This window comes from Paroedura picta, chromosome 15 (assembly GCF_049243985.1).
Source record: "Paroedura picta isolate Pp20150507F chromosome 15, Ppicta_v3.0, whole genome shotgun sequence".
Lineage (NCBI taxonomy): Eukaryota > Metazoa > Chordata > Lepidosauria > Squamata > Gekkonidae > Paroedura > Paroedura picta.
The window spans coordinates 7109820-7126328 of NC_135383.1; the positions used below are offsets into that span (position 1 = coordinate 7109820).

At 52.1% G+C, this 16509-nt stretch overlaps 1 protein-coding gene across 6 annotated transcripts in view; it reads left to right on the forward strand.

Moving 5' to 3' along the window:
- The window catches only part of KAZN (kazrin, periplakin interacting protein), a 194551-nt gene that overhangs the window by 61832 nt on the left and 116210 nt on the right, over positions 1-16509 (forward strand). For 4 of the 6 annotated variants that reach the window (XM_077311067.1, XM_077311068.1, XM_077311069.1 and 1 more), the window contains one exon: positions 6696-6978. In XM_077311067.1, coding sequence (XP_077167182.1) covers positions 6696-6978 — 283 coding nt within the window. Of the gene's footprint in view, positions 1-6402; positions 6421-6530; positions 6546-6695; positions 6979-16509 lie in introns of those variants that run through there. The other 2 variants (XM_077311071.1, XM_077311072.1) reach the window with 2 other exon arrangements.

A 16509-nucleotide genomic window follows, 5' to 3' on the forward strand; every position in this document is an offset into this window, starting at 1 on the left:
GAAGAAGAAGAGTTGGTTCTTATATGCCACTTTTCTCTACCCGAGGGAGTCTCAAAGTGGCTTATACATTCGCCTTCCCTTTCCTCTCCCCACAACAGACACCCTGTGAGGTGGGTGAGGCTGAGAGAGCCCTGATATTCCTGCTCAGTCAGAACAGCTTTATCAGTGCTGTGGCGAGCCCAAGGTCACCCAGCTGGCTGCATGTCGGGGAGTGGTTAATCAAACCCGGATCGCCAGACTAGAGGTCCGCACTCCTAACCACTATACAAGCTGGCTTTTACAGAGTAGGGTTACCAACCTCCAGGTGGTGGCTGGAGATCTCTTGGGATTACAGAGATCTCAGGTGACAGAGATCAATTGTCAACCGAGTAGAACTATGCAACAGAGGAAAGCACCAAGCTGCTGAAAAGCATAAGAGAGACAACTTTATGCAGGAAGAGAGGAGAGACAGAGAGTGAGTCCTAACAATCGAACCGTCCTGCTGTCTTTATTCCGTCTGTTCTGGAGGCAAGAAGCGGGGAGCAGGGTCAAAGGAGCAGGAAGTCTCAAAACAAACACACCGGGACACAAGAGATTTGAAAAATACCAGGAAGTTCGAATACTAATCTAACTATGCTAAATGCACCTCTCCTCTGATGCCCCCTGCAGGACCTTCTTCATATGCCTTTGAATCATGCACACTACAGATCTTGCAGATTCTAACAATTACTTCCCACTCTTCATAGGAGCCGGTCTTGGGCCTTCCCTCTGTCACTTTCCCTTGCTGTCATTCACCACCTCCTTGGCTGCTTTTCATTTAAATATACATATATATCGGGTCAAAAGGCCTGTCGTTAGACCGTCTAAGGAGGTGGGGATGGTTGGCTGCCACGAAAGCGGCGAAATTCTGTGACACTTCACAAGCAAGGTGCAAATCCCTGCTGCGCTCCGTCACACTCCAGCCTACGAGAGCTAGCGAGGTGAGATCACGCCACACGCCTCCGAAACGTCGGCTCCGGAGGGGGGGGGGCGAAGCAGATGTGCCGGTGAGAAACGGAACAGATTTCTCTCGATGCAGTCCCCATTTTGCTGTTGACGATGGTGTTAATCCATTGAAAATGCCAGGCCGATGATGCATGCTGGCTAGCGGCACAGACGAAGCCCGGGGAGATCTGAGTTCAAATCCCGGTTCTGCCATGAAACTGACAATAAAATCAGAGTCCAGATTTATTCAAGGCGTGAGCTTTCGAGTGCAAGCACTCTTCGTCAGACTAAGAAGAGTGCCTGCACTCGAAAGCTCACACCCTGAACAAATCTTTGTTCGTCTTAAAGGTGCGACTGGACTCTGATTTTATTGTGCTCCTTCAGACCAACACGGCGACCCATTTGAATCTCTCACTGAAGCTGTCACTCAGCCTAACTTGACATCACGGGATCCAATAGAAAAGGCGGAGGATGGACACCTTGACGGGATCCTGCTGGCAGGGGCTCATGGTTATTGTAGTCCATGGGCATCTGGAGAGAACCACAGTCTGGCCACTCCTGGTGTACGTAGTTTCAACGGATAAAGCCACTAGGTTAGGGAAGTGTTAAACCTCCTCAGCCACTCGGATGGATCTTCAGACACAGCTGTGATTTCCCTTTAAAATGCTTGGAGAGCTCTGTCCCCATCCCCTTTTCCTCCAAATCTCTAACACACCGAAAGAGAGAGAGGTTTCCTTTCTTCCCGTGGCAGAGAAGCTTTTCGGATTCCGGCTCCTTTCATCGCGTCCTTTCTCCTTAATCTCCTCTGCTTCGGCTTTCCTCCCAAATTTCTTTATCAAACAAGTCATACGCCACCTCTCTGTGCTTTCTGACCGGCTAACCGGCGCTATTAGGTTAAAATCCATTCTCACGGCCCGTCAACAACCTGAAACAAGTTAGCGGCCACGGCTTCTCCCCACCCGAAGGACATTAAAACACGTTTATGTCTGCAGCGCCGACAGCCCTCTGAAATACGGATGGCCGCCTGTTTTCTCCTTTAAAGAGAGCAGTGAGGCAGACGTATGGACTTCCAGGGGGAAGCCATTCCGAAGAAATGGAGCGGCAACAGAAAACGCTCTCCACTAAATGGAAGAGATCTATATCTCCGTAGGAACGTAACGGGAGAAGAGCCCGGCTGGATCAGAGCAGTGGTCCGTCTGGGCCAGCATCCTCTCTCGCTTTGTTGACCAACCAGTTCCTCTGTGGTCCTCCAGATGTTCATGGCCTACAATTCCCACGAGCCCCTGCCAGCAAACGCTGGGAATTGTAGGCCATGAACATCTGGAGGACCACAGGTTGACTACCCCTGCTCTGGAGGGTCAATGCCAGGGCTTAGAGGCCATGAGGTTTCCTTCAGTCATAGAATAGCCGATAGACGAACCTCCATGAATCTTTCTGATTCATAGATTGAAATCAAGGCGATCGAGGTTGTGTCGCAAAACATTGATTTAACTGCTGGGATCCAATTGCTGTTCCTTCCTTTCCGTCCTTCCTTTCCTTCTCTTTTTCCTTCCTTCCTTCCTTCCTTCCTTCCTTCCTTCCTTCCTTCCTTCCTTCCTTCCTTCCTTCCTTCCTTCCTTCCTTCCTTCCTTCCTTCCTTCCTCTTGCATCCTTAAGCCCAGCAAGGAGGAGAGATTGCATTTGAATAGACCAGGCGGCCCCCTGCCCCTGGTTGCCACTTCTTCCCTCTGACGCCTCCAGGTTGGTTGAGGAGCGCTGCATCTTTATATCCTTGCATTTCTGCGAGGTTAGTGCCAAGGCCGGGCATATGGAGAAATTGCACACCCCTCGGAGGGATCGAAATCCATTTTAAAGCACCCCAGCTGTTCTTCACTAAGAGGCTGGCCTGGAAGGCATTTTTTTAAAAGGACTTCATTAGGCTACAGAGAAAATTTCAAAGGCAGGTTTGTAAATGAGTGCAGAGGAAGGCTGGAAGGGGCCTGGAATTAAATCAAGGCCACTGTAATGATGAGGACCATGGGGGGAAGGGGCTGGCTTGCCTGCTTTGGCCGCTACGACACTGGCATTAGCCAATTGGTCCCTGCAGTGCTGCCTGTGCTGGGAGGGAGTTACTTGACTGGGCTTTCCAGGAAATCTCCCTGGTAAGCTAAAAGGCCATTTCCCCACTGAATGTAGGTGCCAATTTAGAGCAAGTGCTTTGCTTCCGGACTGTGTGGGTTAGAAGCAAGCAAGCTTTGTCATCTTTTCTGAGACAGACATGGCTTGAATTCTTGCCCCAGGGAGTTTACATCCATCAGTTTGGACAGAGGAAAAGGACAGAGGAAAAGAGACAGGGAAGAGCAGCAGAAATCCATTGTGGTGTAGCGCTCTAGGCTAGGAGTTGGGAAGACACGGGTTCAAAACCCACGCTCCGACTTTGGACCAGTTTCTCCCTCCCAGCTTGTCCAGCCTCACAGGGTTGTTGTGAAAGTAATGTGCTTTGAGATGATTTTGGATTTCTCGGGCCTGCAGTTTCAAGTGGAACATTTCCACCTGCAGTTTCTCTTCCTCCTCGTGGGCCTGAAATCCATGATTCTTTATGTGCAATTTTTCCTTGCGTTTGCCCCCTTTCTGTTCTCCCCAGCATTATTTATGCGCCCATAAATCAGCATTATACTTTATAGGTACATTATGCATATAAACGGCATGGGGCCGGTACACATAGGACTGTCTCCATTGTAGATCAAGAACATACAACAGGCCCACACGCAAGACAAACAGAAGCAGTTGACAAAATACAGAAAGGTGTAAGAAACAGTCAAGGTAAAGGTCTCCCCTGTGCAAGCACCGAGTCATGTCTGACCCTTGGGGTGATGTCCTCTAGCGTTTTCATGGCAGACTCAATACGGGGTGGTTTGCCAGTGCCTTCCCCAGTCATTACCATTTACCCCCCAGCAAGCTGGGTCCTCATTTTACCGACCTCGGAAGGATGGGAGGCTGAGTCAACCTTGAGCCGGCTGCTGGGATCGAACTTCCAGCCTCATGGGCAGAGCTTCAGACTGCATGTCTGCTGCCTTACCACTCTGCGCCACAAGAGGCTCATTAAGAAACAGTCAAACCAATCCTAAAAATGAAGCAGAAGAGAAAGGGAGTGCAACTGACTCGGATGTTAGCATATACCAGGAGTGGCCGAACTGCGGCTCTCCAGAGGTCCACGGACTACAGTTCCCATGAGCCCCTGCCAGCAGGGGCTCATGGGAATTGTAGTCCGTGGACCTCTGGAGAGCCGCAGTTTGGCCACTCCTGGCATATACCTTTCACTGGACACCTGGTCCCCGTGCGCCTGTATAAATTTTGCATTTGTATTTAGTTCTAGCAAACCAACACGGACAGAGTGGCCCTCACAGAAACTCTGGATGGTCCTCAGAGCTCCATAAAGGAAAACAGGATAAAAATGCCCAACGTCACTGTCCAAACAACCAAATCCCTGATTACCTCAATTTAGAAACGCTCACGTCCTCGTCCCCCGGGGATCTCTGCCACCGGCTCTCTTCCTCCGTGTACGTGAGCCCTACAAATGCCCCCCCCAATTCATGGCTCCCCTGCCGTCCTGCCCCTCCCCACACCTTTGGGCACGGCTGTCCTCCTGGCATCTGGACTTGGATCCTTTCAAACGGCAATGCAAAGGTAACGGCAGGACCGACCAAGACGCTGCTGGCAAAGCAAGCTTCCCCGCAAGCAGAGCCCAATTAGCAAAAGAGAACTAATTGGCTGGCGTTATTTTTAGTATGTTTCCAGGGCGGGCAGTGGGGCAGCCCAGAGGAAAGCAGCCCAGCTGCAGAAATGGAAGTTGCTTTTGACTTTGCTGCAAAAACCTGACTGCCAGGTTTGGGGCCTCATCCGTGGTCCCCTAGGGCAGGAAGCGTCCCCTAACAATCCTCCCCGGGGGCCCCTCTTTGGAGGGCATATGGCAGGGCTAGGCAAACTGCAGCTCTCCAGATGTTCACAGACTACAATTCCCATGAGCCCCTGCCAGTATGGCCAGTTGGCAGGGGCTCATGGGAACTGTAGTCCATGAACTTGTGGAGAGTCATCTTGGCAACTCCTGGCTTCTAGAAGGACCTCTTTCTCTTATCCACTGCAGCAAAAGGAGGGGAGAGGCCGTGACACAGTGGCAGAAGGTCGTTCTGGCGTGCAGAAGACCCCAGGCTTAATCCCCAGTGACTCCACAGCTAAAAAAGGACCCGGCAGCCCCCAGCATGTTGCATCAGACTGAGGGTTCATGGAAGCAGAGGTGTGAAGGGGTGCAGGAAAGGGTGAGCCAATGCCCATCTCTTGTGGCCCTTTCTTATATTCTCTGCGGAATGCCAATCTCCATTTCGGGATCAAGACGGAATTGTCCCCCAGGCCAGCCTGGCCCAGGGATCCTGGAGATTTTTTGCCTTCCTCTGAGCATACAGCAGGGGTCACTGTGTGCATGTGCACATAGGGGGAGGGGAAGTAGCAGGGAATTTCCTGCATTTTGCAGGGGGTTGGACTAGATGACCCTTAGGGTCCCTTCCAGCTCTGTTTCTGAGTCCACACTGTAGATGTGCCCAGAAAGCCCCATGAGCCTTTCATCCTGTTCTGTGCAGCTCCGGCAATTAGTCGGCTGCAGCTGACGTCATTAATTGCCCAGCTCTTCCCAGGCAGGGCGGCATCCCCGCCGGGCTACGGACTGCGCGCCTGTCCCTCCCGGCCTATCTTTCATGCGCGCGATCCTGAGCCAGTCCCCCGCCGCCCGATGGGGCTCGGCGCAGTGAAGGCGCGCCGGACGGAAGGCGGCTTCGGCTCCCCTGCCCTCCGACTGCTCAGCGCGCCAGCCACTGAGGCTCTTCCTCGTGAGTAAGCCGGCGGGGCTTCCTCCCCTGCAAAGACACCCCCTGCGCTCGGAATGCACCGCGGGGGGGGGGGAGAGGGGGGACGGGCGGACCAGCTTGGGCAGAAGCCACCCCCTTTTGCATCCCCCTTGGCTCGTTTCCCAAGGAAGGAAGGAAGGAAGGAAGGAAGGAAGGAAGGAAGGAAGGAAAAAGAGAAGGAAGGAAGGAAAGAAAGAAAAAGAGAAGGAAGGAAGGAAGGAAGGAAGGAAGGAAGGAAGGAAGGAAGGAAGGAAGGAAAAAGAGAAGGAAGGAAGGAAGGAAAGGAAGGAAGGAAGGAAGGAAGGAAGGAAGGAAGGAAGGAAAAAGAGAAGGAAGGAAGGAAGGAAAAAGAGAGAGGGAAGGAAGGCAGAGCCAGTTCCGCGGGGCTTCCCCCCGAGGCAGCTCGCCGCCCGGCAGGCTTGCTTGCAGCGCTGGAAGTCGCCCGCAAGAGCGCGGCCGAGCGCCGGCCCGGTCGACTGGCGCTTGGGCCGGAGGGGGGAAGGCGGACGTAGGGCGGGGCTTGGCGTTCGGGGGCCGGCCGCGCGGCTCTGCGCTCCCCCCTCCCCGGGTTCTGCAGATGGTAGGCTCCACGGAACGCGGCCCTCCCCGCTCCCCCCTCCCCTCCGCCTTCATGTCCTTTGCCCGGCGGCTCGGGCTGGCCGCGCGGCGTTCCCGGGAGGGCCAGGCGGGGAGGGGATCCAACAGGTAGAGAGAGGCGCCCCCGCCCCGTCCCTCCGCGGCGAGGATGCCGCCTGCCCGCCCTCGCCCTCCTCCTCCTCCTCCTCCTCCTCCTCTCCCTCCGCCGCTGCTGCTGCTGCTGAGCCTCTCGGTGCCGCCTTGTCGTCCCCTCCGCAGGCCAAGATCCTGAGCATGATGGAGGGCAACCAGCAGCTGGCCCTGCGCATCGATGGCGCCATCCAAGCGGCCGGCCTGGAGGTGAGCACGCTGCGCGCCGAGCTGAGCGCCACCAACCGCAGGCTGGCCGAGCTCAGCGCCTGCTCCGCCGCCGCCGCCGCCGCCGCCTCTGCTGCAGCCGCCGCCGCCGCCAACACCGCCGCCCCCACGGCCAGCCCCACCGGCAGCCCCGGCGCCCCCGACACGGCCGCCCCCATGGACAGCGGCCAGCACAGCCTGCAAGGTAAGCGGGGCAGACCACCCAGGCCAGCCCCTCCCCGGATTCCGCACGCCTTTCGCCAAGGACGGGGCTGGGGCCACCCCGGGAGGAGGGATCGGGGCCCCTGGGCGGCGGTCCCGGCGCAGGGTGGCGTTGCGGGGCGAGGGAGGCTCCCTGCGCCGCCGAATGGCCGCGCCAAGAGTCGCTGTCCCGGCTCTGGGCTCGCCCTGCAGTCGGGCTCGACGGGGGGGTCGGCCGCCGAAGACGTGCCTCGCGCTTGCTCTCACCTGCACGCCCCCCCTTCACCTGCCCAGCTTTCACCTGAAAAAGACAGCCAAACGGGCTGCGCCCTGCTTAGGTTTACTCGGGAGTAAGCCCCCGCGCGTTCCGTCGAGGATCCGTGGCGGTCCATGTATGCAAACTTTTCACTGCGGGAGCAGGGGTGGGGGCAGGGAGAGAGGGGGGGGGCGGTTTTCTCGCCTGCTCCTCGTCTTCCGTGGACCCAATACCTCCCGATGGTCCCTTTGGCCTTTAGGGCTTTGCCCGATTTCCTCTTCGGAGCACTTAAGCCGGCACCGCTAAGGAGGGAGGGAGGGAGGGGGGATGCACTTCAAAAGCAGTGGCTTAGCAAGGTGGGCTCCTGAGGGTGCCATGCCAGGTGTCCCTTTTCGGAGAAAGCCCACCCGCTTCTGTGTGCCTGCATGTGGACGGGGTTGTCCTTCTGTCCCTTTTGGAAGTTTTTCTGCCCCCCTTTTCTTTCTTTATTCCCCGCCCCCCCAGGCATTTACCTTGGATTTCATCCAGCCAGTCCCAGGAGCTGTAAGGGAATGGCATGTCTTCAGCTTGCAGCCCGAAACATGGTACGGGGTCATTTGCAAAGTGTAAGGGCTTTTTTGGTTGGTTTGCTTGCCTGCTTGCTTTTGCAGAGGCTGACAGAATCCTGGGGTGGCTGGCTGCCCCTGGGGTGGTTGGCCCACGGTGCTGCACCTCAGCTGTGCCATTCTGCCTGATGCCAGACCTTGATGGCTTATTATGTTGGCAGGAAGCTGCTGGGGAGCTGGTCTTTGGCTTTTGTCCGGTTGATCTGCCCGAGGATGTCAGTTCTGGGGAAGGTGCAATTCAGTGGGGGAGCTGGCCAAGGCCCACGGCACCTTCCTGGCGAGGTCACCATGATGCTCCAGGCGGTGCTGACTTTACGGGTGCTTCTGGTTTTGTGGCTTTCGGTGTGGCGACCGAAGCTTCGGGATCGGTGCGCTGTGCAAGTGGTGATGTCATGATGTGTTCTCCGGCAGTGCGTGTGGCTCCAGGCGAGGAGCAGGCAGTTTCACCCTTAAAGCGCTGGTGGAGATCTGTGCGGGGAGGGGGGGGGATATATTTCTCGGTGGTATTGACCTGGCAGAAATCCCAGATGCCCCACCACCACATGGGGATTGTAGAATCTGCAGACTGGCTTGTCTTTTTCCTCCGTGCACCAGATTCCCAATGGGTCCCTGTCTCCTCGGTAATGCTCTTTATTTATTTTGAAAATCTGCTGTGTAAAAGTGGTAACACTTCTGCGAATCATGTGCAGGTCGGTGCAGGGTGTTGGGGAAACAGAGTCGCTTGTTTCGTGGTGGTGGTGGTGGGGGGGAGCAAATTTGGAAAGCAATTGCTGGGTGGAGGTAGGGTTTTTTTTTAAATAAATGGGCAAGAGATGATCGATGCAGAAAACGGGGTACTCTTGTGGTGGTGCTCATGAAGAAAGGGAAGATGGGGGAGCTGAGACTCCAGTTTTCCCACTCTTTGCTTTGAGAGTTACAAAACAGCTAGAATCTGAAACGTGTGTACCTTCTCAGGTGTCGGCAGGTGTGCTCTGCTTTCTCCGAACATCAGTTTGGCAGCTAGCCTGCAAGGGGGGCCTGGAAGAGAGAATGGATTGATCATACTTGGCATTACCTGTGTTCATGTGAAATAGCTGGACGATTTGCGAACGGCAGGCTGGTATCGGAGCAGGTTCGTGGCACAGGTGAGATGTGAGCCGGAATCCTCTTGGGTCCTCGGTGTCCAAGCTCGGAGCGACAACTAGAGAAGGGCCACAGAAACTGTTTACTTTTATGATTCTATTCAAAACGTCGTGCGCGTTTAAAATTCAGCATTGATTTTCGACATTTAGAGGTTGAACGTTGCTTGGTTGAGATAGGACCACTGTTAAAAATTCGGCTTTACTCATCCATGTGGGGCAGAAAACCGCTCAAGGGAGAGAATTCTGTCAAAATTTGTTCTCGCCGTGAGCCCAAAATTCTTTCGGATGGACGTTCGTTCCATGTATCCCATTGCATGGGCCTGATGACTGGATTTCTTGGATATTCTCTGGATATTCATTCAATTGCTGCGTGTGACCTGCCTCTGTTTAAAAACATCAATAGAGACTGACCTGCAAGGTTTTTTTTCCTAGTGGGCCGTTCACACATGCAGGTTGCTCTGGCCTTTAAGGAATACATGCATGTTTTGCCTGAGTAGAATCTACTGCCTCTGGTGGACCGGGGGTCTGATTTTTCAGCTTCATGTGCTCATGTGGCAACAGAAATGTCAATCAATTAATTTATTACATGAGACGTGGATTTTCAGCCTTGGACGCCAAAACTGCTTGAAGCATCTGTCTTGTCTGTAGACCTGTGGAAGTCAGAGCATGAGGTCCAAGGCATGATTGCAGCTTGCAATGTAATTGATTAATGCATGCCTAGATCCTGAAACTGACCAATAGCACACACTGGTGGGAAGATCCATGGTTTGCTTGCGTATACAAGTTGGAGTTTGCTGGGGGTTTCTTTGGTTCAGTTCTGTACATCTTGTCCCAAGCTGGGGTCTTAATAGAGGGCTGAATTACTGCCGTCTTCCTGTCTTCTTCTGAGCTCAGGGATTTAGCAGCATCTCTGCAGGTGCTTTTGTTTGTTTGCATGTTCTCTAGGTCCTCCTACTTAAAAATATCTTAATAGAGGGCTGAATTACTGCCGTCTTCCTGTCTTCTTCTGAGCTCAGGGATTTAGCAGCATCTCTGCAGGTGCTTTTGTTTGTTTGCATGTTCTCTAGGTCCTCCTACTTAAAAAATATAGTACAAAAACACAAAACAAGTTTATGATTAAACTACAGTAATAAAAGAACCCTTTTGTGTAACCTTTAAGTAGTGGATTTTACCTTCGGAGTCCTCTTTCCTTTTCGGGGGAATGCGGTAATTTGGAAATCTAAAATCCTGGGAGAATTTTGGACAAGAAGCCATGTATCCTCCCAAGTGCGGTCTTTAGTGCTCTCAGATTTCATGCGCCCTTTGTCGGGGGAAAACATATCTTCTTCTCTCCTCCCAGGGACTCTTCATTCTGGGAGGAGAAGAAATGCACAAGTCAGAGTGGCAAGTTTTAGGACATGAGATCACTTCTTAGGAAGTTTTAATTTTGGCTGTCCAAGAGCACTGTGCACCTCCCTTAGCATCAACCTTGCATGTTTGCTCCGTTTCGTGCCAAGTCCCTCAACACCCGTGCCTCTCCTCCGGGGCCGCCCGCCTCATTCCAACTTCTTCCTTCCTGTCAGCTGTGCTTGCATCGGTAATACCGCTGGTGCAAATTGATTCGGAGATTAGTTTAGGGGATTGGTTCCATCAAACTTGCAATATCTCGCCATTTTCAGTGCACCGGGAGCTGTAGCCTTTTAAACAAACTAATCCAACATCAAATCTGTTTAGTGCACCACCAGGGGATGCCTGGCAAATATTAGCCCTCTGTTGTAAACAGGTGGGCTTGTGCACAACTGGGGCCTTCACAGTGGTGTAGATCCATCCACATTGCAGTCAGCAGATCCCTGTTCTCGCAATGTGGGCCGGAGCCGGTACATCCCTGCATGTAGATTTTTCATCTGTTTAGAGTGTGCATAGGACTGCCCTTCCCTTGCTATTTACTCTAGCAAATAAATACATGTGTCTAAAGGAGGGTTTCTTTAGCTCAAAGAGCCCCACTTGCAGAGGAGTGCGTATGTTGTGACTCTGCAGGACCCCTTGTAGAGGCTGTATCTCCTTTCTAATCCAATTCCTAATCATCGTGATTCATAAGTCTGTTGCGTATAGCTCTGGAGGCCTTACTTGAAAAAGTACGTGGGCAAAATGGGGAGGGTGCAGAGGAGTGCGATGAGGAGGATCCGGGGCCTGGGGAAAGGCTGCAGGACTTGGGAATGTTCAGCCTGGAGGAGAGGAGGCTGAGAAGGGACAGGATGGCTCTCTTGAAGGATTTAAAAGGTTGTCACTTGGAGTTCCCCCTTGCTGGTGGTCTTCAAGCAGTGGCTGGACAATAGAGATTTATCCTGGATGCTCTAGGCCAGGGGTAGTCAAAACCGTGGCCCTCCAGATGTCCATGCACTACAATTCCCATGAACCCCTGCCAGTTTGCTGGCAGGGGCTCATGGGAATTGTAGTCCATGGACATCTGGAGGGTTGGAGTTTGACTACCCCTGCTCTAGGCTGATCCAGCATGGGGAGGGGTGGGTCTAGACCAGGGGTAGTCAAACTGCGGCCCTCCAGATGTCCATGGACTACAATTCCCACGAGCCCTTGCCAGAGAACACTGTCAGGGGCTCGTGGGAATTGTAGTCCATGGACATCTGGAGGGTCGCAGTTTGTCTACCCCTGGTCTAGATGGCCTAGCTGGCCCCTTCCAACTCTATGGTTCTATAATCATACCTTTCTGAAAGGGACACTATCCTTCCAAAGGTTCTTTCTCCACCCACAGAGGAGGGAGGACTGTTCTATTTCTCTCCTTAGCCTTGCGGGCAGAAAACGATTTGGGGAGAGATGGATTTGCTCCCCGATTGGCCTGCGAGAGAAAGGATCCTGCCCCCGCCACCCACAACGCTGTCACCCCATCAGTTCTTCCGCGACAGCTCCTGGAGACAGAGAGTGTGTTTCGGGCGTGCGGTTTGACCCCGGCGGCAGAACAGAAGGGGCAGCCCGGGAGAGAGAAAAGCGCTAGCACTTAACTAGCGTTGGCACGCCGGTCGATTCGTGGGTCAGATATTATTGATCGGCCACCTATTCTTGGGCCGCAGTGGAATATTCCCTGATGCTGAGGACGTCACAGCTTCTCTGTTTTTAATTCCTAGTGTCATTTCTCAGCGAGGGCTGCCGGTCCCCACGCCCGCAGCCCTTCCCAGGAACTCCATCAAATTCTCTTTCTTCAAACCAGCGTGGTGCAGTGGGTAGAGAGACCCAGGCTTGCGTCTCTGCTCTGCTGGTCAAGCGTGCCGATGGCCTGTGGGCCAGTCACGCACTCTTAGCCTAGCCTACCTCATGGGGTTGTTGTGAGAGGTGAAAGGGGAGAGGAGAACAGCGTCGGCCACTTTGAGATCCCACGAGGGACAAAAGTAAAGTCAAATAAGAGAACATGAGCCCTGTCGAATCAGACCAGGGAGCCATCTGGTCCCAACGTCCAGACATACAAAGTAGTGTTCCAGTTGCCCGGAAGGGCCAACGTACTGCCAGCTCCGATCTTCTCAACAAAGATCTATTAGTGGTGGTTAGAAGTCTCCTGATTTACAATTGGTCTCTAGTAGAGGAATTGGTTCCCCTGGAGAAAACGGCTCCTTTAGAAAGTAGACTGTATGGCAGGGGTAGTCAAACTGCGGCCCTCCAGATGTCCATGGACTACAATTCCCATGAGCCCCTGCCAATGAACGCTGGCAGGGCCTCGTGGGAATTGTAGTCCATGGACATCTGGAGGGCCGCAGTTTGACTTCCCCTGCTCTATGGTATTAGATCCCGCTTGAGTCTTTCCCAGACTCCACCCTACCCAAGTTTCACCCCCCCCCCAAATAAAATCTCCAGGAATTTCCATAGTTGGCAACCCTAATTATTGTCCAAGGTGCTTTTTTGCTGATCTCTGGGGCTTTTCCAGTGGCTGCCCCCATGCCTTCAGAACAGCCTCCTGGAAAAGTCTCTCTCCCACCCTCCTGGTTTGCTTGTTAAGTTTTGTTGTTAAGAGAAAGTTATTCCAGAAAAAAATCAGGACCAGGCTGGGCAAAAGGAGAATATCTTACTCTCAGATTGCTTTTTTAAATGTGTTTGAATACTTTGCAATGTTTGTTTTATCGGATTGATTCTGCATTCTGCATTGGATCCTGGGATGCCTGGGAGTAAGGCAGGTATATAAATACTGCAAATAAATAAGGCACAGGGAATGGGCGGGGCAAGGCCTTTCCCTTGGCGGTACCTGCCAGCACTGTTGTTCAGAGGTTCACTGCCTTAGCATATGGAGGTTCCCTTTCTTCACCGTGGCTAACAGCCATTGATGGAGCTCTGCTCCGTGAATCTGTCAAGCCCCCCTTGTAAGCCGTCTGTTCTCGTGGCCGCCGCTCTGTCCCCCTGGCAGTTAATTCCACCATTTAATTACGTGTCAAGCAAAGAAATATTTCCTTTTGTCTGTCCTGAATCTGTTCCCCATTCACTTTGGCGGGTGCCCGCAAGTGCTAATATTATGGGACACTTAACCGCAGTAGCCTCCGGACAGGAAGAATTGGCCGGCTGCCCATTTGGCACAACAAGCCTTTAAAAATAGGCTTTTCCCTTTTTTTTATTAGTTGTGCTTTCCTTTTGCTTTGTTTTTATTTCGTGTTGTCTGAAACTATAGCTGTAGGCCAGCCCTGGTCTTCCCTGATCAAAGAGGGACTGTGAAATGTATTGTGGTTATTTGAGGGGGGGCCATACCTCTTGTCATCAAAAGTTATTCTAGTTTGTAAGCTTTTCCATGAAAATGAATCGCGTCCTCACACAATCATGGTTGATTTATTTCGTTTTGTAATGAGCATATTGAAACCTGCCAACAACAAATCTCTTCGCCCTCCCAAGTTTAATAAAGTTCATGCTTTTTTTGAGACTCTTGGGGCCTTTGGAATTCTGACACAGATTGGTGGGCTCACACACAAAATGGCTACGGCTGGAGGCGGAGCCACCGACAGAATGGGTCCCACAAGAGGCGGAGCCACTACAAAACATCCAGGAGCGAGGCTATGTGAAACTCAAATGTTTCAGGCAGAAGCTGTTTCGGTATGCCTTTGAAATAAACACCGTCCCTCCCATTGAAGACCATTGTTCTTTAATATCTGCGTAACCAATCAGAAGAACTGCTGGCATACGCTCTGCCCACTTCTTAAAAACACTTGTTAGGTGACAGGAAAGGCATCACCCAGTGCCGTGCCAGCACTGTGTTTGGAGACCTCTGTTTTAAAACAACTTGTCTGTTATTAGACTGGTTGATTGGCCTGGCTGGTCAAGCAGCTGACTGTATTGAATCATGCAGGAGGTAGTTAAGTGAACTGAGACACAGCATCAGCAAGGAATTGTGTGGGATTCTGAGCTGTGTCCTTGTGCTGGCGCATTGCGTAGCAGTGCTCTAAATAACCACTGGTGTCTCACCAGTCACTGACTACCACTGATCTAGACTGAACTGCATAGTTTTGCAAGTGCTTGTTGACAGCGGGCTACGACCCAAGGGCACTGTTAGCTTCATCTGTCCCAGAAGGTCAGTAGGGCTACGTGGGCAGATTGACTCTGGGCTCATGAAAATGCCAAGCAGGTCCTCTGCCACCTCTCCACCCCCCGAGCTATAGCTCTTCTGCATTTGCTAATGAGTCCAACATGCCTGTCAAATGGAATTTCCAGCCCTCGCGCTTGTGCCAATTATACACAGATTGCATCAGGCGGGCTTTGCAAACCAGGATCGACCTCTCTGGGTTATTTTTACCAGAATAGGCCAGCATTCTGGTCCCAGATTCCAGGGTCATGAGTCCAAGGGCTTGGGTATGCAGTTGTACCACTTGGAACCGGGATCTCTGAAGGATCCACGGCCGTGCCAGGCGGCAGCATCCAGGATGGACCTTGGTGTCTGTGCCTGTTATAGGACTGCCGGAGATCTGGTTGGCCACTGTGTAAGACTGGATGCTGGGTTAGATGGATCACTGGTGTGACCCCACAGGGCTCTTCTTATCACCAGCTCCTAGCGGAACGTGGCCTATCGTTAACGATGTTCCCACTTTCTAAACTTCAGTGGTGGGTCTTTTCGGTGGTGGGCCCTTCATCGTAGAATATAGCATTGTTTGCACAAGTCTGTTGTTTGTTGAAGTGGCCCAGTGAGAACCTCTCTTTTTTCTCTAGCTATTTACAGGTGAGGTGGTTTAGGCTGTTAAATCAAGAAGAAGGAAGAAAAAGCCCCCCCCCCCCAACACATGAGTTAAGAACCCAGAGGTTAAAGAAATCAAAATCTACAGGCCAAATCATTCAGTTTCTCCCATTGCAAAGTTTAAAAAGCCATTGTACAAACGAATAATGCAAAGCAGTTTATAAGCTCAGATGGCAACCGTAAAATATACTCAACCGTAAAATATACTCAAGAAAGGACCATTTGCCACCCTAGCCAAGTGCGTTTCAGCCAAATGCCCTTCTTCAGGGGTCAAATCTACCTTTGTTATTTTTAGTTAATTAATTATAAATAGCAGTTGTCAAACGTACACATCCCACAATGGCGGCAGACTTCAAACTCATCAGCAGCAATTTCAAAAAGTAGGACCCAGTTGGACTTGTTTTGTCTTGGTTTTCCTTGTGTTTATCATCTGGAGGAAGAGCCTCTTGTGGCGCAGGGTGGTAAGGCAGCTGACATGCTGTCTGAAGCTCTGACCATGAGGCCGGGAGTTCAATCTTCCAGCCTTCTGAGGTCGGTAAAATGAGTACCCAGCTTGCTGGGGGGTCAACGGTAATGACTGGGGAAGGCATTGGCAAACCACCCCGTATTGAGTCTGCCATGAAAACGCTGGAGGGCGTCACCCCAAGGGTCAGACATGACTCGGTGCTTGCACAGGGGATACCTTTACCTTTACCTTTACCATCTGGAGGACGAAAAAGATGGGACAGAAATATAATTCATAAATAAACCGTTCTGCACTTCTGTCACGAGGAGCTTCACTTCCTTTGCTTTTTCACCCGTGCCTCTCCCTTGCCACTTCTGACCATATTTCAAAATATCCAAGACTCTGGTGGGTTATTTGTTGAAGCGTACCGGAGGAATTATTAAAGTTTTCCATTCTTGGACTCACTTTGATACAAGGCTGACCCTTCTGCAGGCTCTCTGCTTTAATGTTTTTAATTAATTGTGTCAGTTAACGCTTTCAGCCTTAATTCTTGCTCGTTTCTGATTATGTACCAGCTTGTAGAGAACAAGCACACAGGGCCATTGATCTGTTTCGTCTTGCGTTCTACTGCCGGCATCAATCACTACCTCTCCCTTTCTAATAAACCGGCACCTTAATTAGCTAAAAACTCCGCAGAGAACTTTGAAGATGCAAAGCAGACGTGAACGGCAAATTGTTTTGTTTTCTTTCTCTTGTTTTTGTCACGAAACGTTGCGGGATCCTTCTCGCTTTCCTTGGAAGCAGGCTGGATCATTCAAGGTGGGAAAGAAATCATGCTGGGGTTGACCAGGGGGCTGATGGAAGATGGGTGCCCCAACTCCCAAAAAGAAATCTGGAAAGTGGCAGTCGGAAGTGGCA